Source organism: Haemorhous mexicanus, chromosome 1, assembly GCF_027477595.1.
Source record: "Haemorhous mexicanus isolate bHaeMex1 chromosome 1, bHaeMex1.pri, whole genome shotgun sequence".
In the NCBI taxonomy this organism is placed as follows: Eukaryota; Metazoa; Chordata; class Aves; order Passeriformes; family Fringillidae; genus Haemorhous; species Haemorhous mexicanus.
The window spans coordinates 112,696,467-112,716,794 of NC_082341.1; the positions used below are offsets into that span (position 1 = coordinate 112,696,467).

The 20,328-nt window shown below is 41.2% G+C and overlaps 1 protein-coding gene across 1 annotated transcript in view; it reads left to right on the forward strand.

Annotated features, from left to right (window-relative positions):
• Positions 1–20,328, forward strand: part of TAF4B (TATA-box binding protein associated factor 4b) — a 71,037-nt gene that overhangs the window by 16,879 nt on the left and 33,830 nt on the right. The window contains exons 4-10 of the mRNA XM_059859637.1: positions 3,002–3,169; positions 3,276–3,398; positions 5,499–5,588; positions 8,724–9,302; positions 14,326–14,461; positions 15,046–15,151; positions 20,135–20,304. Coding sequence (XP_059715620.1) covers positions 3,002–3,169; positions 3,276–3,398; positions 5,499–5,588; positions 8,724–9,302; positions 14,326–14,461; positions 15,046–15,151; positions 20,135–20,304 — 1,372 coding nt within the window. The remainder of the gene's footprint in view (positions 1–3,001; positions 3,170–3,275; positions 3,399–5,498; positions 5,589–8,723; positions 9,303–14,325; positions 14,462–15,045; positions 15,152–20,134; positions 20,305–20,328) is intronic.

The window sequence follows — 20,328 nt, forward strand, 5'->3', positions numbered from 1 at the left end:
CAAACCCCGTGTTTGTGATCTCTGCATAGAGGTCTTTAGGATATAAAAACAATAGTCATCTACTATACTACCCTTGCACTGGGGAAAAGAGATGAAGGTCATCCATCATCTGATGGATGGAGTTGCATGCATCCTCACACTCTCATGTGGGTAAACACTGAGATTCATCATGCTATTAACTTCTCTTTTTAAAACTTTTATCTGCCTGTGGCTTGGTTTTTCTATACTTTAATTCAGTTTTGATATAGTCTATTGAACTTGTGTTCTTCTGAGATATTTAAAGACATAGACTTGGAGTATTTTTTGTAAGCTTTTCACCCCCCCCCCCCACCCTGCACTGTAGAAACTGGAACACTTGGAATGAGCTGTAGGGCTAGATTTAGACAGCAGGAATGATGACTCTAGGAAAAATTGACAGAGCTGTTTTGTTTGGAGTGGCTTCCTTGAAGCCCCTCTGTTTTACAGAGAATTGCAAAGCCCTCTGTCCGAGCTCCTTGTAAATGAAGAGTAAAGAGATGCTGTGTGGATACATCTTGCCATCATGTGGTCATGTTGCTCCTCACCCCGGGTGGACACGAGAAGACTGCTGAAAAGGGAGCCAGTGCAAAAAGTTGATGGAACCATCTGGGGAAAGAATGGCAGAGCCCTTGAGTCTGATTTCCTTGGCAGCAATTCATTCGTCAGTCTTAAAGTAACTTCCTGATCTTAGTCTTGATAATTTATTGAGGTCACAGGAGAGGAGTGTTGGTCTGGGAGTATGATGTCACCACTGAAGGTGGTGGAGAGTGGAGAGGAAATAATACTTGGCTTGGTTCTGCATCTTCAGTCTTGTGTGAAATGCAACTTGGAACACTCCCTGCAAAACTCTGTAGGTACTGACTGCAGGATTATTCTCCTCATCAACAAAAATACTTTGCTTTTCTGACATTTCTGACATTCCTGAATGTTTAAGCTCTGAGGTCAGACAAAATTACCTGCACATTCTTACTTTTTACCTGTTTCCCAGATGGCGTAACAAAGCTGCAAAGTGTCTAATTAGCGTCATGCTGGGGCACTTTCATTTAGATGCAGAGCACTTCTTCTCCTGAAATGACTTCAAAATATGCAGGATTAATGCCATTTTTTTTTGTGGTGACCGTTTCTCTGTTGCTCAAAGTGAGAATGAGAATTGTCGGTAGCGAAAAAGGTTGACAGCAGATGACAGAAATTAATTCCCATATATTCATTTTCCTGGGAAAAGGGTCCAGCAGACTTCCTGTTGTTTCCTCCCTCAGCTGATAAAATGCTGTTCCAGTCTTGATGTGTAAGCATGCTGGAATTTGCAAGAGATCAGCTCCTGTTTTCGACTTTTAAAAGCCCAGGGCTCTGCAGCTTGGCAGATCTGCACTGTGTCCCCTTCCGTCTTCCTCCTGCCCATCTGTTTGTGGGATTCTTGTGCCCAGTTTGCCTCCCTGTGGTCTCAGAGCTGTTGAGCCTCATCCTTGGAAGAGGCAGTGGTGGTGGCAAAGATCCTGCAGAGAGCTATTAAAGTGTAACCAACAGTGGGAGCCTAAGCTAGAAAGCTTTCTGCTAGCTGCCTGCTGCTTTCATGTCAAGCTGGCAGCAGCTTGGGGAGGAGAGGACACCCACCCAGAAAAGAAAAAATTGTAAATGTGTGACAAAAGTGTTATGGTTTTGCTTTAGCTTTAAATGTTTGTTCATTAATTTTCCCTATCCTGAAAGACTGCTGTTCTGTGTGATGTCTGTCCCACTTTTGATAAGTTTTTGTTTATCCATGGCAGGGTAGGTTAGACTCCTGTCTGACTCTCTTATGATTGATGCAATTAGCCACTATTAGTTGTGCCTGTTTGACTAAGCTGGGGTGCTTAAATGCATTAAGAGTCAGTGAAAGCCATTACATTGTGCAGATCTGAACCTAAAATTTGAACTACAGAACCAGACTTTCTCTTCCTCTTCACAGGCTTGGAGGAAAGATGACAGCCAACTTTGGGTTTCAAATGTTAACCTAGAGCTCTGCCTGTGGGTTCCCTCTGGCTTTTCAGTTTTTAAGTTGAGAAATCAAAAGTTGTGGTTTTTTGCATGGGCAGATTGCTTTAATTGTATTGTATTCTGTTGTGTGAACTGTGTTGGTGTTTTGGGTATGGTTTGTTTGTTCTCTTTAAAATCTGAAGTAGAAATACTTCAGTTTAGTGGGTTTTAGATTTAGCCTAGTTTGCAAAGAAGGGAGGTATTTTTTTCTAAACCTTAATTACTCTCCTGTTGCTGGAGCTTCTGAATCTGTTGGTAAATTATAATGAGCTTTTAAAAAGAGGTCTCAAAATAACTGGATTTTGTAAGAATTTCTGTCAGGGCAGAGGAGAAGCAGATCCAAATTGCTGCCCACAAGGAAAAAGCAGGAAGAACTTGGTAGGTCCATTTGCTGAGCTGGCTGCTTCTGCTGGCACTTGCATCCTTCCAAAGGTGACATGATGTCTTTTGCCTACTCTGTGTGTGATAGGAAAAGCAAGGGGTGTTGCAATTGGGAGAGGAGCTTCAGGGCGTGACTGGAAGATAAATAATGACTTATGGTTCTGTTTGTCTTCAGAAGCATCACCTGGCTTAGAATTGTCCAAAATCCATTAGTCTTACACTGTAGGAGCCTGGCAAAGTTAATATATTGGTTTCTTCAAGACAATTTTACCTTCCTCTCTTCCTTCAAAGTTGCAGGCAGTGCTTTGGTCGGGATGTGTCTCTGTAATGTTTTCCCCCCATTCTTGATTTATAAATAGAATTATGGCTGTGGCTGTCACTTACTATATTAAATAGAGCCTCCCAAAACAAATTAATCTAAACTCTAAAAACAAGGAGAATTGTTTCTTTGTGCTTCAAATAGCAGTGTGGAGGGAAGCTGCTACCTGATATGGTAGCAGAATCCAGGGAAGTTGCTGCCTTATATGCTAGCAGAATCGAGTATGTTTGTCACGTTGCTCCTTGGTTAAAAAGTGTTAATTTTTCTCTTCAGCCAGCAGCTGCAACAGCTAGTGTTACTACAGTTACTGCTGTAAAGCCTTTGAGTACTGGAACACCTGTAAAACTTCCAGTTACAGGACCACCTGCACAAGCTATCTCCCAAAAGGCAGTCTCTGTGAAAGCAGAGGGCACAACAGTAGCACAGACCAGCACTTCTACAGTAAGGAAAAAAAAAGTTTTTAATTAAAAATTAACATTCTGTATGTTCATCAGAGGTTGAAGAGACAGTGCAACATCTAACAGTCTTCTCTTTATTTCCACACTAGGAGATGCTAGAGAATGTGAAGAAATGCAAGAATTTTCTTGCTACGCTAGTAAAATTGGCATCTAGCGGACCTCAAGCCCCCCAGATGGGGCAGAATGTGAAGAATCTCGTGCAAAACCTACTGGTGAGACTTTTTTCAAAACAAAGTCTGCATCATTTGTTGATAGATTTTTGACATTTACTTTATCATAGTTTTGTTCCTATTATTTTGTAGCTTTGTTTTTTTAACAGCTCAGGAGTTGTATTTGTGGCTGGGTGCATCTGACCCTTCTTAAGTCTTACGTTATAAGTCTTACTTTTTTTAACTGGATCCCATGCTGTGTTATTTCCCCCCCTCACAGTTCTGTTTCACTTTATGCACACAGGTAATTAATAGCAGGAGGAGCTGGTAGTGTTAACACAGCTTCTGGGTATCTTTTTTTTCATATTATTGTAGGTTTGAGTCCTCAGTAGCAAGAATCTGATGTGGAGGTTGCAGTGCAGCGCTAAGTCCATACTACTGCTTTACTCCAAGACAGAACTGAGCAGTGGCACAGGAATGACATTATCAATAGCTTAAAACAGTAGGATGGAGCAAACAATGTGGTGGCTGCCAACCCCTCTCTCTTTGCAGGTGGCTTCCGTATGGTGCTTCGTGCTGTATCCCAGCACAGCTGGGTTTTCCTGGTAACGATTTCTCCTGCCACTTCTTGTCATGGCATTTGACCGCTGCTGCTGTGTTGTTGTTCCACTGTAGCAGAAGGCTGTGTGCTGGTGGAGGGGGGTGGCTTTGCCAGTGGTACCAAAGGGCTTTTCAGTCTGGGAAGGTGTGATGTAGATAGGTGTAATTTCAGAGAGCAGATTGTTTGAAGAATGCAGCCTTGCAAAAATTTGATTTCTTAGCCTCTGTCCCTGCTGGACTGTACACTTTCCTTCTGTGGGAAAAATTGAGTTGTTCTTTCTTGTGCTTTCAGTACTCGTTTTTTTGGGGTTTTTTTTTGTTTTGTTTTTGGTTTTTTTTTTTTTTTCTTTTCTTTTTAAAGAGCAGTTATTAAGAGACATTAATACATTGTTAACTGCACACTTATTTGCTTTTTGTAATAGTTTAAAAATCTGCTATTTGGTATGTGTATGATTTAAATGCATTTGTATGTATGAGAGAAATGAGTAAATTGCATCTGGGCAGCAAGATGATCCTTAAGGCAGTGTTTCAAGTGGGTGTCAAGCACCCTGTATGCACTGAGCCTTAGTGTACCAAACCACTTGCATCTGTATCAGTGAGACCTCAGTGACCATGTCTGCATCTCAGAGAGATCTAACAGGCAACAGATCAAGTGGCTAAATGGGAGAGCTGCTGGAAGCTCTGTTTGTCTGCAAAAACAGTCTCTAAAATCCCTGTCCTGGTTATGTAGCAACTTGGAACAATTGCTCCAGAGGTGAATATGGGTGAGAGGAGTACTTTCTCAGCAGAAATGGAGATTGTTGTTCTCTTTGTGTGTTTATACCTTTTTGGAGGAGGTAATATTCTTGATGATGCTGGGAGGGTGAGGAAGGGTAGCAGGGTCTGGGGCTTAGCCGTCTGTACAAGTGAGGGGTCTCAGAAGTTTGCTGCAGCTTCCTAACCCTCCCAAGCCCTTGAGTCAGGTGTTTGTGTTGGGACAGGCTGGAAAGCATTAAGAAAGGAAACAGTACTCTGCAATTCAGAGGACTGTTACCATGAGGGTATGCAGAAATGTTTTGATTGCTTTGGAAAGACTCGGTTAAATGTTCTGTTACCCTGTGTATGCAGTAGTCTGGAATTGTCTTACAAAAACTGCTAAGTTGTCACTAGTCTTCAATGTCTCTAAGTTTATTTTTATGCAGATAAACTACCTTCACTGAAGGTACTAGTAGTTGATTTAAAATACATCTACATAACAGTGAGATACTCAAAAGGATCAGTGTTGCTTATAAACAATTTTCTATTCCTTCACTTCAGTGACTGGGTGTGAACATCTATCCCTAAGTGTATTAACTGCCTGTAGCTGAAGAAACCATAAACAACTTGGGTAATGCTATATGAACATTACAACATTATTCTATCCTAACTCCCCCTTTTTTTTTTCTTTTTTAAATAAAGCAGGAAAAAAGCATTTGAGTACTGAAAGTGAACAATGCCATGATAATATAAGTTTCCATGATCTTTTGATATGTCTTGAGGTGGATTCAGTTATAACTTAAAATTGTATTTTTATTTTCCTCTTAGGAAGCAAAGATTGAACCAGAGGAATTTACAAAAAAGTTGTACACAGAACTTAAGTCATCTCCACAACCATATTTAGTTCCTTTCCTCAAGGTAAGTGTCTGATTATGGATCTGTAGTATTTAAAGAGGCAAGGGAGGAGGACCAGAAGAGAAGAGAGTTGGGGCATTCAAATTTGTTCTGGTCAGTTGAAGAATGGTGCTTAGGATACCTCTGTGACTGTTGTGCTTGGAAAGGCAATTCTTAAGGGGGAGAGGAGTTTTTGAGGAGTAATTTATGCTGTGTTCCTAATGTTGTAGAGTAATTGCCCTCTAGGTGTTATTGGAGACTAGTGTGTTGGAAGCTGTGCATCTAATCTACAGTAGAGCAGCTGTGTTAAGATGACCTCCTCCTTTCTCATCAAAATTGTAGCAATTCTGAGTTCTAACTCAGAGGCTGACAGCAATGGCGATACACAAGCTTATGCCATGTTAAAGACCAAAGAATCTGCATAAAGCTATTCACCTTCTGCTGGCTTATGTTTAGCTGGAGGCAGGAAAAATCTCTGCCTCTTGCTCCAGAAAGGGTCTGACAAGACTACTGTAGCTTAGGAAAAGAATCCCAGGGACTCTACTTCTCTTCAAGCAAATAATCATATAAAGGAAAAAATGCTTCCTCGAGACTTTTAATCATATTGTAGAATGGTATTAACAAAATAAAAATTAATTATACAGCAAGCATTAAATCTCAGTGAAAACATGGAAAACTATGTTAAATTTACTAAATTCCAATGTACACCATACTCTTAGGTTTGTTAGACCTGTGCATTGATTATAGGCATGATGGGAAATAAAGGAAGAAGAGTTAAGTGGTAAAGCTAGGACAGAGTTTTTCTGGAGTTTGCCATTTTTGCTTGGTATTTGACAGGCAATATAACAAGTCATGTGATAATGTTGATGTTGCTCTACATGGCTGGTGCTCATCTGCTGAAATCTGGGATAAAAATTTTCCTTACAGTGGCAATTTTAAATGCCTTGCTAGCAGGTTTGCCATGAGTCTGAAAGAGTGCAGTCATCTCTGCAGGACCTTAAGCTGAGATGAGAGACTCGGATTTGATATTAGAAAAAAAAATTTCACTGTTAGGATGGTCAGGCGTTGGAATGGGTTGCCCAGGGGAGTGGTGCAGGCGCCATCCCTGGAGGTGTTAAATAGGATCTGGATCTGGTGCTGGGTGATGAGATTTAGTGGTTATGGGGATACAGTGGTAGTGCTGGACTTGATGATCCTAAAGGTATAAGGTCTCTTCCAACCTTGATGATTCTATGATACATAAAATTTTATAATTGGTCATTTATTACCTGTTTAATTTCCTGGAGGCTTCTTAAATAGCCATGCAAAAGCCAGACAAATAAACAGCTCTGAGAGTGGGTTTTCTGCATCCAGTGTGGCTCTGGCTGCAGAAGGACCAGGCTGTGAGTACAGGGTCAGTGTGACTGGCACTCACAGAAGTGCTCAGCTGTTACAAGAAGCCGTCCAACAATGTGAAGAGCTGCTACACTTCATACAGAGGACTCAAAACAATTCTGCAGGGGTTAAGTTGGGTTCATCAGTGTGGGTCAGACCCTGCCCTGTCGCAGCAGAGCCCTTGTGTGTTTCTTCTGCAGTGCACTGCCAGGTACTGGCATCTTCTAGGCTTCTCTGGTTTGGGCAGTATCCATACCACATAATCCTTGGCATGGTGCTGTCTCCCTGTTGCGTGCTACATTAACAAAGAGATACTGTGACTTCAGAAGTGTTGTTCAGACATGGTCAGAGTTAGCTGACTTTGCAGTGTTGCCAATCCTTCAAAACATCTTGCACCCAGATTGCCTTTTCCTGAAGCGCTGTAAGGATGTGTGGCTGATACACACAATTAGGTTGATCTGTAACTCTGAACAGCTGTGACAGGACTGAGTGCCAAATGGAGGATGACTTCAGGAGTACTTCTGGAAGGTGCTAAGAGGATCAGTGCTGGCCTTGTTTGTGGGGGAAATGTTTGCAGCTTGAGTCTGGAAAGAAATGTGATACGGCTTTTTGCCAATCCACTTTTAGCTAGTGAAGTGGAATTTTAGGGAGGTCTCTGTGGAGCCAGCTCTTATCTTTGAGCTGCAGGTTTTTGTTGAGGTTGTGCATGTGTTTCGTTTTGTCTGTTCCAAGAGGTGGAAAAAGTACAGTGGCTTTGGCTGTGAAGCCTGCTTGATTTTCAAGTCTGCTGGATGCTTTTGGTACATAAATCACATCAGGAGCTAAGCAGCTTTTTAAAATAAAAGGAAGTGAATGTTAAAAAGCAGATGGGCTGCAAAAGGTCCAGTTGTGCAAACAATATGATTACTTGGGATGCTAGCATGTGAGACATGCACCTTTTGCATGAAGTCCAAAGTGGCAGCACTGTGTTAGAAGCTCTTAGAAACTTTAGCAACTGTTAAGAGAGGAGGAAAAAATACAAGGGTTTTCAAGAATATACAGGTATGTGCAGAACTGATTTCCCTTGGTTCAGAGCCATAGCAGATTATAAACAGTGAAGGAGAAAAATCTGTAGAGAGTTTGAAGATTATTCTGTCCATTAACCTTCTGAAACACAGCTGTAGTAAAAATGAGATGTTGCCAGATGCCTTTACTTTTGTTCTCCTATTGCAGAGAAGTAGCTGGCTGAAGTTGTGTTGCAGCTCTACAGACATTATTAAAGTGGTATCCCCCCCTAGTGTAGATACAGCTGTATTGGTATAAAAGTGTTCTTGTCTTCAGAGCTTGTTCCTGACTTTACTGGATAATTCGTAGCTCCCTGTCAGGCTCCATGAAATAAACACAGCTGTTCCAATATAGCAGGATTTTTTGGCAAAACAAAATTCTTTGAGGTAATAAAGCAGTTAAAATCATCTTACTCTGAAACATAAATTCCAAATTGAAAAATCCAAACAGAAGAACAAAGTTATATGTGAGTTTCCCCATAGATGGGATTACTATGTGTAGCATAGCTGTGGTGATGGCTAACCTTTGCTCAGCTGGTGTTGGTGTTTCTTGTCATCTTCACTGAACAGGATTGTCCTCAACCTAAGCATGCCTGAAATTTAGCAAAACTTGTTTGCCATTTATTGTCTCATGAAAAATTTAATTGGAAAATTAGGAAGAGGATTCAGTTACAAATGTATTATTATTATTATGGAAAACTCTGCTGCTACTACATTCAGTGTTTTTTCATTTTTCTTTTAGAAAAGCATGCTTGCCTTACGGCAGCTAATGCCTAATCCTCAGAGCTTTATCCAGCAGTGTATGGAGCAGCCAGCTCCAGCCCAAGAAGAGGTTTCCACTTGTCCCTCTGCAGCAGCAGCTCCTTCGACAGGAGCAGCAGCCTCGGCTGTAGCAACAACTGCTCTTCCGGCTGTCAAACCCTCGCCTGCCTCGGCAGCAGTCACAGCCCCTGTAGTTATCACACCAGTCCTTGCCAGCACTTCGGCAGCAGCTCCTCTGCAGGCTGTGAAGGCCATTCCTTCCCGTGCCGCGGGGACAGCGGCGCTGGGGCCCGCAGCTTCCGTCCTCCCCGCAGCCGTGCCGTCGTCCGGGCTGAGCGCTGTCCAGCCGGGCAAGCCGGTCCTCACCTCTGCGGTGCCAGCGCCCTCTCTGCAGTCTGCAAAGCCAGTGCTGGTGTCTACAGTGGCATCTTCAGCAGCAAGTCCTCTCCAGCCTCTGAAACCAGTCATTGGAACCCCAGTTGGTATTAAAATCTCGCAGCCCAGCTCCATTGTGGCGCGGTCAGCGGGTGCTCAGCAGGTGGTTAAAGTGAAGCAGCTGGTAAGATGGATTCTCTGCCTCTCTGTAATAACCAACCTCCTTTACTTTGATTCTTGCCATTTAATAAAGAGGATACCTGTTTGGACCTCTGGTTCTTCTTTTGTTTTTTTCTTTTAATTTTTGAAGCTAGTCTGTCTTGAGTCCATTGGTTATGTTTGTGATAGTTTAGAAATGCTGAGCCCTTGCTGGAAAGGTGAATCTAAAGCCAAGCTGTCAGCTTCGTCTCTTGTAACACATGTTGACCACCATTTCACCAGACTGAACACCCATTCTGAGGTGCAGGGGGATACGAGGTCTAGCCCCCACTAAGCACATAGCCAGGTTGGCACCTGGAAGAAAAGGTAGGAAATGTGAGTGTCAGGAGCAGAAACTGCTGATGGGATATTTACATTAATTGCTCTTGGATGCCCTGTTAGTGCTGTGCTTCAGCTAGCCACCAGGGATGCCAGTCTCTCTCTCCTGGTAGTTCCTGCCCTGGGTACTTGGCAGGCACAGGTGGCTTGATATTGTTCAGTGATATGTTGTCTGAAATGCATGAACTACCTCGAGGAGCTTTTCCGAGCTGAGTTCTGACCTCCACATTTACTAAGACATGTTAATTATGAAGTCGTCCAAAAGTGAGTTTTTTCTATCAGGCCTCATTAGCTAACAAATTCCAGGAGGAATAACTGTCTTATTAAAACAATACCCTCAAAAGCAATGTGTTAACATTTTTTATTCTTGGCACAGGTTAACTTCTTGCTAATATTAATATTAAATACCGAGAAACTATGGATCCACAGGTATACCCGAAAGAGCAACTTTGTGAAATAAATTAGGTTTGGCTTATAGGTGTTTAGGATACCAAGTAGCATGGTGTCCAGCTGGTCTACCTGTAAGTAATGCTTTCAAGTATTTTGAGAGAATTAGTCTCCCTTTGGCAGATAAAGAACTCAATTCTTGCAAAGGAATTCCTTGTAAAATTTTTTTTTTCTTTAAAAAGTGGGAACACCATTAGACTTCCTGTGAAACTAGATTCACTTTCCACAGGTATGGTAGGACATCTGCTGTGTGAGTTTTCTTTTTAGCTTGGATATTGTGTATACTTGATTTAACAGTGTTCAGACCCCTAAAATGTTTTGCCTTTTTAGTTCCTTTCCTTTCAAAGGGAATAAGGTAGATATAATACGGGAATCCTGCATTCTAAATAAACAGTTCATGATATGGTAGTGTAAGCATGCACTTTACAGCTTTCCAGACTTGCTTGTGGATGGGGAGTCCTTTTTCTGAGAGGATTTGTTAAAAAAAAAGAGGCAAAATACCCTCAACCCCAAAACTCCAAAGCAGAGTTGTTAAGCATATGCGCTGACAATCTTGGCTAGTAGTAGCTAAAGTCAGATTGGAAAAGGAGTTGGTACTCATATTGTCTTCGAGGACTAAGTTTGAAATTCCAGCCAGAAGAAAAGGAGGATTTTTTAGGTAGTACAAGGGCAGGATAGCAGTTTGTTGGCTACACAGCAAGTCTTGTAATCCAGGGGAAAGGTTGACCATCTGTACAAATAGGCAAGGAAGCTTAGCTCCACACAGGGGAGTCAAAACACTTCTTGAATTTGATATTGGTGAACTCAAGAAATGGCTTCTGCCTCTACACTGCTGCACTGTGGTAGTCTGCTGCAATTGCCTTTCTTTGCTGTGCCTTACATATATAGAATTGCATACAAAACATGTTTTTATCCTCATTTGGGTAGGCACAGTGATGAAAATACTTGCTCTTCTCAGATACAGTTGAGGGACTGATTTGACTGCTTCACAGCTTAGCCGTATCAGGAGCTTGGTGTTTGCTCAGACAACTTACTAGCACAAAGGGCAAGTTAGCAGAAGTGGCTGTATCTCCTATGGCTGCTACCCTGATGCCTTCTCTTGAAAGGGCAGAGGGTCTGTTTTCTCCCACAAGAAAACAAATCTGGACCTGCCCTCCCTAAACAGAAGGGTCCTACTGCCAGCTGAAAAAGGAAGCACACTGCCAGCTGTGCAAATCTGTCTATACAATGCTGCCAGCAATTTTTTCCCTTTTCAGCCCACAGGGATGTCTGATGCCATACACTCCTTCTGTATGCCCCTTTCTAATTTTGGCCTCTTGTGCCTGAGAGAATTTGAACTTTGAGGTGCCAGCTCCATTATATGTTGGCGGTGCTCAAGAGTGCAGCACTGCTGTATTTTAGTATCAAATTTGGGACTGGAGTGATGAAACATGAAACTTTTCATTTCTGTAGCATTATTATCAAAACTCTGTGTGGACACTGAAGGGCCTGTTCTTCAGGGGTGCTGCTGAGATTGATTGCACTCCTGTGCTGTGGCAGTTGCATATTTTAAAGGATTTTCTGCTGTGACTTTCTTAACACCACCTTGTTTAAGGCTGCCGGCTTACAAAGACATTATATCTTGAAAATACAGTTTGTCTTGCTCTAGAATTGCTTTGTCTCTTGTTAAAGCACAGTAAATGACAATTTACATACCAGATGCTGGCATCCATTGGTGAGAAAGCTGCTGTGAGATTACAGCTTCATGTCAGGCATAACCAGCTAGGGGTTTCTGGTGTAGTCCCCACAGTTACCAGTGAGACACACTGCCTGGAGATTATTAATGACTGAACCAAGGAGTGAAGTGTTTATGCTGTTGCAACTGCTTGTTCTTAGTCAGTTGTTAGTGTCATGACCCCTCAGAGGTGAACTTTCATGAGTCTTCTCCATTATTTTTATTGGCCTGGTTATTGCTCTTGCATCCCATTAGTGAGGCTTCCTTCATGAAGCAATACTGCTTGTGTGTGATGATACCTCAGCATTCCTCTGCTGATCTCCAAACTTTGTTTTATGAATGTAAAACAGGTTCAGTGAGGCTAATCAAAATCTCCTTCAGTCAGCTCTCTCTTCATTGTCAGCTGAATGTTGTGTTGCATTTTTTTAACTTAAGAACATCAATGATTTTATTCTGATGTCTGTGTCAGCCTGCTTTACAGGGCACAAAAGAACAGTCCCTTTTCTTTATTATTTCTTGCTGCTAACCTGAAGAAAGGATATTCTCACAGATATTACCAATGTTGGTAATGCTCCGTTCTGGCGTTGGATCCTTGTTGAAATTTCCAGTATTGTTGTTCTCTCCCATTGCAACTCTCAAGGACTTCCAGCTTTTGTTAGTCTAGAGCTAGAATGGCAGTCAGAAAATGAGCTCTACTGCCAGCATATCCTCTCTGTTTCTTGGCAATGTCGCCTCTTTGGTTACTTGACTTACATCCCAGTCTCCACTTAGACCATTTTTGTAACATTGCTATCTCTGGTTTTTTGTCTGCTGTACCTCAGTCTGGAATGCTTATGTTTCCTCCTGTGCTGTTCCAGTGTTTTGCATGCTGAAGATGAAGCATCATTCTCCCTGGTGGTAAGGAGGATCTCTAGGTGTGTGTTGGTGCTAGGGGAGCCTGTGAGTAGCGTGTCCAAGCTGGTTGGCTCCTCATTAGTTACCTGAACTCACAAAAGATGCTGCTAGTGCTATTCACAACTTGCAGTTTTGGAAGCCAGACCTTTCAGAGAGATCAAACTGAGCTTAGGGAAAAACACATCGTGGTAAACCTTAGCATCTGTTCTGCTCCATGAGGAAGTGCTGCATATGTGAGCCTCATCTCTGTCCACAGTCTGTCCCTGTATTGCTGTGGTTCTTTCCTCCTCTAGATCTTAATGTTAACTGTCTGTCAGGTTTTCAGATACCACTTTCAGATGAGTTACTCTATTACTCCTGCTACAGCAAGCCTTAGTGCTACCAATACAGAGATGGTTGAGAGGTTATCTTGACTCTTTGATACACAAAGTATCTTTTTGTGAATGTATGATTCTTATGTTGATGATATTTATTAATAGCAGAGAAGTTAGGTGACAGGAGAGAGCTTAATTTCTGAAGTATTGTAAATGTTAATTCTTTAATTACACTTGAGCAAGCACCCTCTAGATTTTCTGAAGTAAGAATGAAAGATGTAGAGGAGAAAAATGGCTTCTTGACCCTGACATTTTCTATGTTAGTTTTCTGCTGCTGAAAAGATAGGATTCAGTCTGAAAATGTTGATTTTATGCTATGGTGAAGTAACATCTTTCTACTGCCTGTAATCAAGGACTTTTTTATAGATGTATCAAAGCTGAAGCCCACATTCTGCTAGCCAAGAGGCTTAGAAGTGAGATTTTTAGGGATGCTGCAATTTTATTACTTTCTTGCATTTTAATAGCTGCCCCCGAAGAGGAAGGATTAGTATTTATGGGCTGTGCCTGTAGGTCTGTGTTGTAGTGACATCCTGCTGTCTGGTTTTGTTTCTTTGAAGAGTCTCTTTAAACAAAACTATGAACTGCCTTCCTTTTTACCCTTCAGCTGTGTACTGATGTCTTTGTATAGAGGCTCTACTTGCTATAGGTGTTGCTATTTAGTACTTCATGTTCCTGGCAACTGTTTAGTGTATTTTAGCTTAACACTTTGAAACTGAGCATCTCAATTTATAATTAATGTTGCAATTCCAAAAACACATCAGTGATTTTATAGCACATACTCTTTAATTCTTAGCAGGTACAGTATTTCATGCAAGACTTCAGTTGTTTTGGTGGTCTTCCTTTTTGACTAGGTGTTTGTGATACCCACCCTTTTGAAGTTACTGGCAGACTCACTCTTTCATAGTTAGACTGCTGGGCGAGGTAGAGGAAAGCCTTTCAGTGTAATGGCTTGTGTGATAATTAGTGACACTCGTCAAATTGAGTCATCAGTAGAGAATAGGGGTGAAGTGTCTGTTAGAGCTCACGGAATGAGCTTGCAGCTCACTACCACTTGTTAAGATTTCTTGACATGAAGTTTAAAATAAAAAGGGTCTTTCCTGAGCATGCTGTTTGCTTTAAACTGAGAACTAGACAAGCATACCTGCCCAGTGGCACTTCTGGCTAAATGGAAACATTGATACTGTTTACTTCTCTGTATTTTTAGCTCTTCTCACTGTTGATATTGGATATTCCGCTTCCAGGTAGTCCAGCAACCATCGGGAGCCATTGTCAAGCAAGTATCCACACTCCCACAGCCCTCAGTACTCACCCTACAGACATCTGCTGAGAAGAAAATGCCACTGAATACACTCATTCAAACCAACCCGTTTCCTGCAGGTAAAGTGCAGGAACCTCTTTCATGGACAAGGGGGAGCACTGCTGAGGTATAGAAATAAGTGCAGGCTGTTGGTAGATTTTAGGAGTGCAAGAAGGTGGCTGTCTGTCGGGAGCAACGAGTTCCGTGCATTAAGTTGAACATCTTCACTGTCTGGAGCTCTGATGAGAAAATCAATGTCACATCTACTCCTGGCACTTGTTAAGAGCAAGTCAATCAAATATTTGTACCTGTTAAAATACTGGGACTGAACTCCTTGCAGTGAACTTCCTCTAAGCTGATGATTTTGAGAATTGTTTCATGACGCCTTGCTTTTCCTTCAACGGGTTGATACAGAGTAAGAGTTTGTCTCAGCCAGTGAGTTTTCACTGAAACATTTCCCTGATCAGCAGAGAAGGGAGGGTGTTTGCTGGGAGTGTGAGACTTTGGGCCATACAGAACTTGTAGAATGTAAGATTCTAGAGTGTCTGGTTTTCAGATGGACCCAATTGGTTGTTACTGAGTCTGAGTAGCCTTACCTAGAATAACTCAACAGTTGTTTTAGCATTTTTCTTTGTACTACAGCATGTTCTTTGTTTTGTTTTAGGGTCCATTCTGAAGCAAATTACCTTGCCAAGAAATAAAATTCTGTCGCTTCAAGCATCTCCTGTTCAAAAAGTGAAAATGAAAGAGAACGGAGCAACATCCTTCAGGTAAAAATGAACAATATCAGAAGTATAAAAAGGAACAAAAGGAAGAAGCAAGTGTAGAGGTGGGAATGGAGCCCAAATAATAGCAACTTTCTTCACAAGCTTTTTTCCTGATACATGCTTTTCACATCACAATACTCATGGGCAATGGGTAACCTTAAAACTTCTACGCAGATGTTAATTATTCTTAGTGTTAGAAAACTGTCCTGGTGAGGTTGGGTTTTGTGTCAGCTTTTCACTAACATGTTTTCCATCCTACCAGTACAATTACTAATCTAGTTATCTTGTAGTAAAGTCTCTCAACAGGATTAAAGCAGAAAGAACCTCTGGTTTTTGCATATAATCTCATAGCATTGAGCTATTACTTGGACTGCTCTAAAGCTCTGTGCTGCATTTCAGAATCTTTTATTAGCTCCTTGTTTCTGTGTGTATGGTGAAAATCTTTGACTACATCTCTAATCATGATTTCTAACATGTTCTCTAGGCCTTTAGATTGCAAGAGTGCTTAAAGCTTTTAGTTCTGGCAACTGATTAACTTTTCAAAGGCAGAAATTATTTTTGCAGCTGTGAAGTGTGATGTTGGACTAGAGGTACAGACTGCCATAAGCATTATTAGTCTTACCGCTTCAGGGCAGGTTTGACATTGCCCTTCCAAGGGAAAAAAGCAGACATGACCTCTTGTTGACCAGCTGACTTCATCTGTTGAAAGCTGCAGCTTTGAATGCACTGGAATAGACAGAAAGCTGCTGCTCTTTACAGTAACACACAGTATACAGTGAACACTTAAAAACAGTGGTTGCCAGAAGCTGAAATGAAAAGCTCATATTAAAGCAATAGCTCTGTTCATCTGCCTAAAGGTCTTACAAAATATACTTTAGAATGTAATGTGGGATGTAATTTTGGCTTCATAAATATTATAATAAAAAAATGCAACAATGAACAAAGTCAAACCCAAAAAAGAAAAAAAAAGAAAAAAAATTTCTGTGATCTTCCAAATGGAATATATTAGCTGTTGTACATGAGAAATTTGAATTTTTGTAAATTGTTCCCTGAATTGTTAGATTCGTGGTGTAGGAAAAATACTGCTTTTACAGTGTGATTCAATAGAGATTTCTCTTCTTGCTTTTAGATTGTGATCTTAAAAGTAGCATAAGTCCATGAGAATTTAGATAAGAAATCTCTAACTCACCCTAAATTTTCTTTGTAGAGTCTCTTGTCTCTGAAGAATTTGTCTTTGGATACACCCTTGTTGTTTCTTCTATTCACTGCTATAATCAAACTTTCTTACCTATGATCAATCAACTGCTGGTCATGTGTGAGGCAGAGAGAGGCACCATGGCCTGTTTTTAGGTTTTGTGATGAAATTTGTTACAAGCAGAGAGTGTGTCTTGTAATTGAAGTGATTATGCATGTGGCATTAATGAGAGTGCCCTTACTGTGCACTCTCACTGCAGTGTGTCATCGAGCCTGACTCCCTCTGCCATAGTGTGACTAGGCTAGGTTAGGATTTGAGGACATTCTACTCACTAAGCTGTACTTCATTAGCTACAGTTTGACCTTGTCTGCTCTTTAACACGCTGCTTTAGGTTGCCTGAGCTAAGCAGTTGAAAGAGTGGTGATTTCCTGCCCCCCAAGCAAACAAACAGAAAAAAACCCAACAAAAGACAAAGCATTCCAGCCTTCTAGATGTTGTTTCAGCTAAGCATGGACATTGCACCATGGCATGTCAAGAAATAGCCTGGTTTTGAAATATCAAGATTTTTGTAAACAGATCTACATGTTTCTCTAAAGTAGATGCTAGAGCACTCTAAAATCACATATTTCATCTTCAAATATTTGGTTGGAATTTATTCTGCTCAATTGAGTTTTTCTCCAAAGCACACGCAACTTTCTGGCTTGGCTGGAATTATTCTGGCCTGGGTAGTTGTCAGGGATGGTGCACAGAGGTTTGGGTTCAGTGTGTCTTTCTAGTTTTCCCTTTGAGTCTTGGATAAAATGGAGTAAATCAGAGATATTCAGAAGACAAGTGCAGTCGTCAGACACCAGAGGGTGCCACAGACTCACTTTTCAGGCAGCAGGCAAATTCATAGATGTGAGGTGCGTCTGCATTGCTTGGGCTTCTTTTGCAGTGAATATCCAGTAGAAATGTCAAACCTGACTTTGTGTGGTTTATCACTCAGAGCTCCTGAGTTCTGCTTTCCACCTCGTCCCAGTAAGCTTAAATCACTGGAGGCTTGTAACAGCTGGGTGAGTTTTTCCTGCTCGTTCCTGAGTGTGACATGATCAAATGTCAAGGGCATTAAATGAAGTGGTGCAAAAAAGGGGCTTTATGGAGGGATTGCTGAAAGTGAAAGCAAGTCAATATCCATCAGAAACACCTGCATGTACACTCTGTAATATTTTAAATTTATCACCTTAGTAGAATGATTCTACAGCTTACTCAAAGTACTCGATACCTAACTTAAAATGATTGAAGTTTGTTTGAACAAAGAAAAGAGTAGTAAAAAGTATGAATTTACCACGGCTTCTGAAACTTCCATTAATCTCTCGTGAGCACTTTTCTAAGGAATATTGTAATTTCTTTGGGTTAAGTAAAATAAGTGCGACAGTGTTTTCATATATTTCATCAAAGCTTGACTTAATGCAAATTTATGTCTTGCAGTGAATAAGTTAGAATGGGTACTGAAGAACAGTACAGGTAGAGATGTCTTCTTGCATATAAACACTTGTATGCTTGTACCCACTAGAGACTGTGTGCATGGAAATGATCAAGAAATAGTAACCTGGTAAAGGCAGGTTATAAAGAAATGAACCTTTTCTATGTAGAAAAATGGATAGATGTACATTATAGAAGTTTATTTGTTGTTTGCTTGAGTGTTTTGAATATGTGGCCAGATTGAAAGCAAAAATGATTTCCTGAAACTGCATGCTATGCAGTTGTACCTGGGATGCAAGCGTCCTTCCTGGGATTCCATAAACAGTTCCACTGGAGTAATGTCAGGTTCCAGCACCGATAGCTTGTGATGTGTGTTCCTGGTGCTGGTTGTGCTGATTTTGTCAGCAGATATGTGGCAGTTGCTGTGCTTCAGTGGGATTCTTGTCTCTGCCATCAGCAAAGACTTCTCTGTAGTGGTCACTAAGAGGAGGAAACTGGAATGTACTTGTGAAGATCAGTTAGCACTCAATTATCATCCCATGAAGATTCATTGACACGCTTGTTGAAAGTTCAGGGTCTCTGTTAGGCTGATAGATCCTGAGTATACACTTGGAGCTGCTCAGCTGCTGGTTGGGAAGGAGTAGGAGGAGCGAAGCTGTTCTGGCACTGTTGGCTTCAGCTTCAAATTGTAGCTGTGGACATCTAACTGTTCTGACAGTCCTGGGATATAACACTTAGCATGATGGATTTGGGGCACAAGCCTGGTTGGGAAGCTATTGTGTCTAGTTAGACATAAAGAGCTGGAGCTGGTTTGAGAATCTGTTGGGTCTTTTTTTCCCTGAAAACACACACACACACACACACACACACACACACAGGAACTGCTAGCAGTGAGGGTGCACAAATGGAAGGAGGGGTAGAAGAAGTCTGTACTCAAGGCTGGACTCCTTTTCTGTCCGGATCTCTCACTGGAAGTTTGCAGAAGAATTGTGCAATAGAAATATACTGAAACCCAAAGGAGAAAATGCATCTATAGTTCTAAGAAGAATATACTAACATTTTCTTATGTCTTTTGAGTATTGCTTAACCTTAACCCCAACTTATGTTCTAATAACTTTAGCCTCTGCCTCTAGTCAGTCAAGGGATAGACTCCAAGAAATATCATTTCACCTTAGAACGACAAATTCCTGGCTAACCCTTGTTCAAGAGTTATTGAGGCCACACAGTGTTTTCTGAAGGTGAACTTTATCAAACCTTGCCAGAGAATACTCTTCAAGAGGGATGTGTCTGTGTTGGTTTTGTTTTCTGTGCTTTCCAAATAAAAAGCTGTTCAGATTGAGTGATTTTATTTATCTGTCCTAATATGTCTGTTATGGATTGGTCCTAAATCCCTGAAGCTACCATTAGGGCCTTTGTCACATTGTGAAGTAAAAATGCTTTCTCTTGATGGTCTGAACTCATTTGATAAAAACTTGGATTGTTTCACTGCCAAAGTAGTGCAAAAACTTTTCCCTATCAGATTAATTCAGTATTTTAACTTAAATGATGTCCAAAAAAAAAAAAAAAACAAAAACATTAGGCTGAAGCACACAGGCTGTTAAAGCTAGTCTGAGTGATGTTCACCCTGAGTTTTTATTTTGAACATATAGTCCAAAGCTGCTACATGAGAATCCAGCTCATGGTGTTAACCAGCTAGAGCTCTGGCACTGTGCTTCAGAAGCAGTGGCATCTTCCCTGCTGTGTACACAAGTATAGTAGGAGTGATTCAAAGTACAAGGTCTGGATTTGTTTTAGTAAGTAATCAAGGAGTGTTTGTGTCCTGTGTTTTAAGGGAACTCGCTAAAGAAAACTGAAGATGATGTCTGTGCTAATAAGCCTGTGCATTAAGCCTCAGTTTGCAAGATAGGCATCTTGGTTAGAAAATGGGCTTGTTTATAGTCCAGTGAGTCAACATTCAACTTCATTCCACACTTGGTTCTACCTGGTAAATTAGTTTTAGAACAAATTTCAGGCTGCGAGAGTGGTGGTGCAGGGTTAGGGGTTGTGGGAACTTTTAATCTGGGTTTAACTCAGTCCTGGATTTCCAAGCTGGCTCAAAATTTCAGTTTCATATAAAGGATTTGCATGCCTAGCAACTGAGGCATTAGCCAAATTAATTTTTCAGAGGCACCTTGCAGAAGTGTGAGAGCTTTTAGGAGCTCCCTGTCCACACCCATGCTGAACATCTGTTGTGTATAGGAAATGTGAATGTGACTGCTTGTTGATAGTTGAGACTTTTTCTTTGTGTCTGTTCTAAACAAAGCATAAAATGTTGGTCTCCTCTTTTGCAGAGACGAAGATGACCTAAATGATGTGACTTCTATGGCTGGGGTTAATCTCAATGAGGAGAATGCCTGCATTTTGGCAGCAAACTCTGAGCTCATTGGCACAGTGATTCGCTCTTGTGCAGATGAACCATTTCTGTCTCTGGAAGCTCTTCAGAGTAAGATCTTGAACATAGGTGAGAACAAAGCACACACTGCAG